General features: G+C 37.1%; 1 protein-coding gene across 1 annotated transcript in view; it reads left to right on the top strand.

Moving 5' to 3' along the window:
- The window catches only part of bckdhb (branched chain keto acid dehydrogenase E1 subunit beta), a gene marked incomplete in the record, with an annotated part of 56,644 nt that overhangs the window by 19,651 nt on the left and 31,863 nt on the right, over positions 1 to 5,130 (top strand). The window contains 1 exon segment of the mRNA XM_014029669.1: positions 1,220 to 1,330. Within this exon segment, the coding sequence (XP_013885123.1) occupies positions 1,220 to 1,330 (111 nt within the window).

The raw sequence follows: 5,130 nt of genomic DNA, 5'->3' as shown, positions 1-5,130 counted from the left end.
CAAATAGTTTTTCCTCTGGTAAAAATAGTACACAAATTGTTTTTCCTCTGGTAAAAATAGTACACAAATAGTTTTTCCTCTGGTAAAAATAGTACACAAATTGTTTTTCCTCTGGTAAAAATAGTACACAAATAGTTTTTCCTCTGGTAAAAATAGTACACAAATTGTTTTTCCTCTGGTAAAAATAGTACACAAATAGTTTTTCCTCTGGTAAAAATAGTACACAAATGATCAACATTGTTTCTTCCCCGTCTCAAATGTTTATTTACTCTGAACTCACGTCTCTCTGGAGGTCACGTGAGATTTTTCTCTGACATCTGAAGTCTCAGGAGATTTCACATCAGCGTGTTCATGAATGAAATAACTGTGTGTGTGTTGTGTGTTGTCTCTTGCCATGTGGCTGTTCAGCACACACTGTAGGACCAAACGTATCCAGGATTTTGCTCTCAGTCTTTGAAAATCGGCCGACAAATTAAAACTGTTTCTGTGACGGAGGCCTAACCAGACTCTGCCTGTGAGTGTAAAAGTAGAAAACTGTCTTCAGCGTGAAGGTTTTTCATCATTCTTTCAGTACTCAGTTAAAAGTGTTGATTAATGTCCCCACAGTAGGGTTATCACAATTTTAACGTTCAAACTAGAATGAATATTAAAGAAAAAGACCATTTTATAACCATTTTAATAATGCTAGAAGGAAAAGTTAGATTTTTTTAAATGAATTATTTCAGACTAATGTTTAATTATTACAGTGCTACTGTCCTGAAACAAATTTACAACACACTTAAACTCAAAACGCTGTGCAGCTGCTGTGAAATCTTCTAATAAACAGTGTTTGATAAAACTTTACACCACCTTCATTTATCCTAATCTTTTCACAGAAACCACCTGATAGGATCAGAACCGTCTCATTTATTGTCTCTAAAYTTGATTAACTGCTCACAGCTCTTGAAATGATAAATGTTCAGACTGATCACAACAGATGTTGCAGCTGTTGTATGTAGTAATTATAGACATGAACTAAAATATATATATGTAAAGTCGTATTAGTGTAACTGGTGTTTCCTGCTGGTTGTTAATGAAGCAGTATGGTGTTTAGTATTTTTACTATAATTGTGTGTGTTTCAAAGCTATTTTAACAGCTTTTCATTTCTACCAAGGAGGCTATATGATTATATTTCTCCACAGAGTGGACACAGCTTTAAAGTGTTTCCTCTGTTGTTAGATCCATGTGCTGAGGGAGGTAGCCAGCATGGCTCAGGAGAAACTGGGCGTGTCCTGTGAGGTCATCGATCTGAAGACCATTCTGCCCTGGGATGTAGAAACTGTCTGCAAGGTAAAAGTGACACTCATTTCTCGATCAGCGTGCACCTGAATGTTTTGAGAACACAGAGTGACTCACTGTAAACTCTTCAGTCATTTGTTTGACACTTGTTGAGATCTGGTCATATTTTGGCTGCGCAGTTGTGTGTTTTTTATTTTTTTTTTTGTGTGTGTGTGTGTGAAAATGCAGGCCTGACTCACGAAAATACAATATGAGATTTAGCATGGCTAAAGAGAGAAGAAAGATGCTTCAGCTGTTCTTTATTCTTTATAAAGTGACACACTAACAGACCCGTCTTTCCCTCAGAGAGGTCTCTTAAGTGACCCAAACCATCAGGAAGTCAGCTGGTAAAAAAATGATGTTTAAAAGAACTCTTTGGAATCACAACATTTGTTTAAATATAAAAATAAATATAAAACAACTTCATATGTTGAGACAGATCATGATTATGACTCTTTTCCACTCATGGTCTGCTGCTTTTAAATGACTCATGAATATAATCAAGTTCCTTTCTGTGCCAGAGCTGCAGCCAAAGAACCAGGTCTGATTTAATTTACCTGTTTATACTTCATTATGCAAGTTTAATCCTCCGTTAACACATAGAGCTCTGTCAGTGAGCACCAGGCTGCTCATGCTGTCAAACAAATCTCATAACTAACAGTTAAAGTGCAGATGGAGCTGTGGTGGAGGAGAATAATTTAATATGCTGGCAGTACTGAGGGCAGGCTGCAGGCTTATGATGAACTGCTCACATCTCTGAGAAATCATTTGTCACTTACAGATCCTCTGCTCCAAYGGGCTTTAAACTGACTGTGGTCTTTTTTTATGTTGTGCACTATTAAAACAACACCATGAAACTGTGTGTTTGTGGTCAGCATGCCTAATGCCAGGCCTGCTGCTTCAAGCATATCAACAATATCTGTGCTTGTCGTTACCTCAAAACCAAATGTTCCTTCATTATCAGTCAAACTCACAACCTTTAATACACACAGACATGTTCTGTCTTTTGTAAAGAGAGGAATGACACTGTTGTGTTATACACACTGCTGTAGCATTTAAGAGTTTTGTCATCTTCAGCTTCTGAATAGAAAACCCAAGCAAGCTGGCTAATGTCACCCAGACTACAGGATAAATAGTCTATATCAGACTGAAAATATTTGGGAGTTGATTACTCATGACTTGTCACTAATAATAATAATAATAATAATAATAATAATAATAATAATAATAATAATAATAATAATACATTGGATTTATAGGGCACTTTACATTGAAGAATCCCAAAGTGCTACAAAAATAAAATAAAAACTCAAACATGGCCATAGAAGGTGCAAAACAGGCAGGTTTTTAGTCCTTTTTTGAAGGATTCTGCAGTCTGTGTCTATTAAGAGTTGTTGAATAACCTTTATTGTCATTGTGTAAAGCACAATGAAATTACAGTTCACAACACCCATTCACAAGAAGACACAACAACAATTAATCTCAATTAAAGTTTTACTATTGTTGAAAATTACCACATTTTTACTAGTATTAACAGAAACAAGGGAAATCTGAAAAAACAAATTCTGTCTCAAGGAAATTCTGCAAACAGCTGGTCATTTCAGTGCTTTTCCATATGTGGCCAGTAAATACACTGGGCACAAATAAAACCTCCCAGCAAATGAAATCCCTTCTTACAATCCAGCAGAAAAGCCATAAACGGCTCCAGAGCCTAATGTTGAATTTTCAGTAGCAATGAGAGTAGAAACAATGCATAAAATGAGAAGCAGGACTGTTTCTGTCCTCAGTGACCCTCTGAGCAGAGGTTTAACTGCTCTGGGCTGGCAGGACTTCAGAGCTCTGACAGTCTGGGATTATTTTCACCTGACATCACATCAGTGCATGGCTACTTCAAGTGGAATACATTAACAGCACCATTTAACAATTATAGGTACTAAATCTACATCACCAACCACCTCCAACAACTTTACAAGTCAACCCAGTTTAAGATGGCTGAAGTAAGCAACATTAACAATCACAAACTATTGGCTACAACACATTTTTACAGATATTCTAGTGTAGTAAAAGGTGAGAGTTACTAGTTTTGTTTTAGCTTAGTTTCAAATTAGAAATGAAATGTATAAAATATCTGATGTTTTTATTAAAACAACTAGGAAGAAAGCTTATTCAGAATGTTAGCAAAAAGTTTTTGATTTTAAACTATTACCTGTTTTTATATTTTTGCTTAAAACAAACAGAAAAAATAAGACATTTTTATGGTATGGATATAAACTTGCAAAGTCATTTATTATGCAGAAGTCCTGCTGCTAAAATCTGACTTTCTGATGAGACAGATGCTTCATTTCTGCCYGTGTTGTAATTTTCTACTGATTGAGAGGGAAATTACTGCAGAAACATGGCTAGGAAGTGTTTACTGTACTGTCATGTCCACACAAATATTACTGTACTGTCATGTCCACACAAATATTACTGTACTGTCATGTCTACACAAATATTACTGTACTGTCATGTCTACACAAATATTACTACAGACTTTCTAGAAGTGATGTAGTTTTCAGGGCAGTGCCACAGTTGCATCGCAGGGATCACTATTTGGCCAAAATATTTTCAACTTGGCATCACATAGCTGCTATCCATCATTTTGACTATAGCTCTGAAACCTTTGCTCAAAATCCAAAACATGAGATCCATGCATGTTGGTTTTGGCCCAGATGGGTCAGCAGGTTTCTACATGTAGCCCTCCATCTTGGTCATCCTTGTCTGGACCTTAGTCTGAGTTGTCCCACTCTCCTGTCAGGCTCAATGGACTCCCATCTTCTCTTCTGAAAAGATTAGTTCTGGGCATGTTCACGTTAATGCAGCCGACGTTTAACGGGGATAAATATTTTTTAACAAGCATTAACACAGTTATTTATAGTTCTCTGTCAGATGTCTGTTCACTGGGCTGGTTATGGACACACAAACACAGTGGGAACGACGCAGGGTGGGATCTTTATCACTGTTGACTTTAGATGGCCTTCGTCGTCTGTCTCAACCAATGAGAGCCTTTGTTGTCGAGCCATTGCGTGGCAACTTGCAGCCACTCTCATGAACCCGACCGAGCTTAAGCCAGGACAGAAACATGGTGGAAGTCACCAGATTCTTCAGGGAATTTTTTATTTTAAGATAAACACAAGTGATTTCTAAGAATGACTGTTAGCAAATCTTGTTCTGACTTCAATCATTCTGTCTGCAGATGAACAGCATGTCATGAAAACCTAGGTCATTAAAGGATGTCATGAATTACTGGCTTAAACGTAAAAGTATCAGTTCCACCTTTTCTCAATACGTCTGTGAGCAGACTACTATAATGAAGCAGCATCAGGGYTCTGTGTTGTAATGTGGCTTTCTCAGTGTGCGTCAAATGATTGTCTGTTCAGAACTGTTGGAAAGGGACATATTTTTAGTTTGGGAATGAAAAAAATAGGCTTTAAAAAGGGTTTTCTCAAATAAAAAGATTTTAGGACTAGGTGCTATTCTTACCCTTAGAGCTGGAGTAACAAAGCCTTTGAGTGAACTTCTTAATTCMAAGAACTCTGCACCTGGTGGTAAGCTTTTCCAGAATGCACCCATCTCTTTAAAACTGACCTTTTGTACTGCTTATTAACTTGTTGTCATATTCAGAGTGTGCAGACTGCAAGATAGTCCACAGATACACATCTGATCTCTGGCAGGCAATTAAAATGTTTCATGTACTGTGTAGGGTTGTGTATTGGCAAGAATTTGGCGATACGATACATATCATAACAGAGGGGTCACGATACGATATATCC

This window comes from Austrofundulus limnaeus, unplaced genomic scaffold (assembly GCF_001266775.1).
Source record: "Austrofundulus limnaeus strain Quisiro unplaced genomic scaffold, Austrofundulus_limnaeus-1.0 Scaffold938, whole genome shotgun sequence".
Lineage (NCBI taxonomy): Eukaryota > Metazoa > Chordata > Actinopteri > Cyprinodontiformes > Rivulidae > Austrofundulus > Austrofundulus limnaeus.
This window is presented reverse-complemented; position numbering and strand designations above follow the sequence as displayed.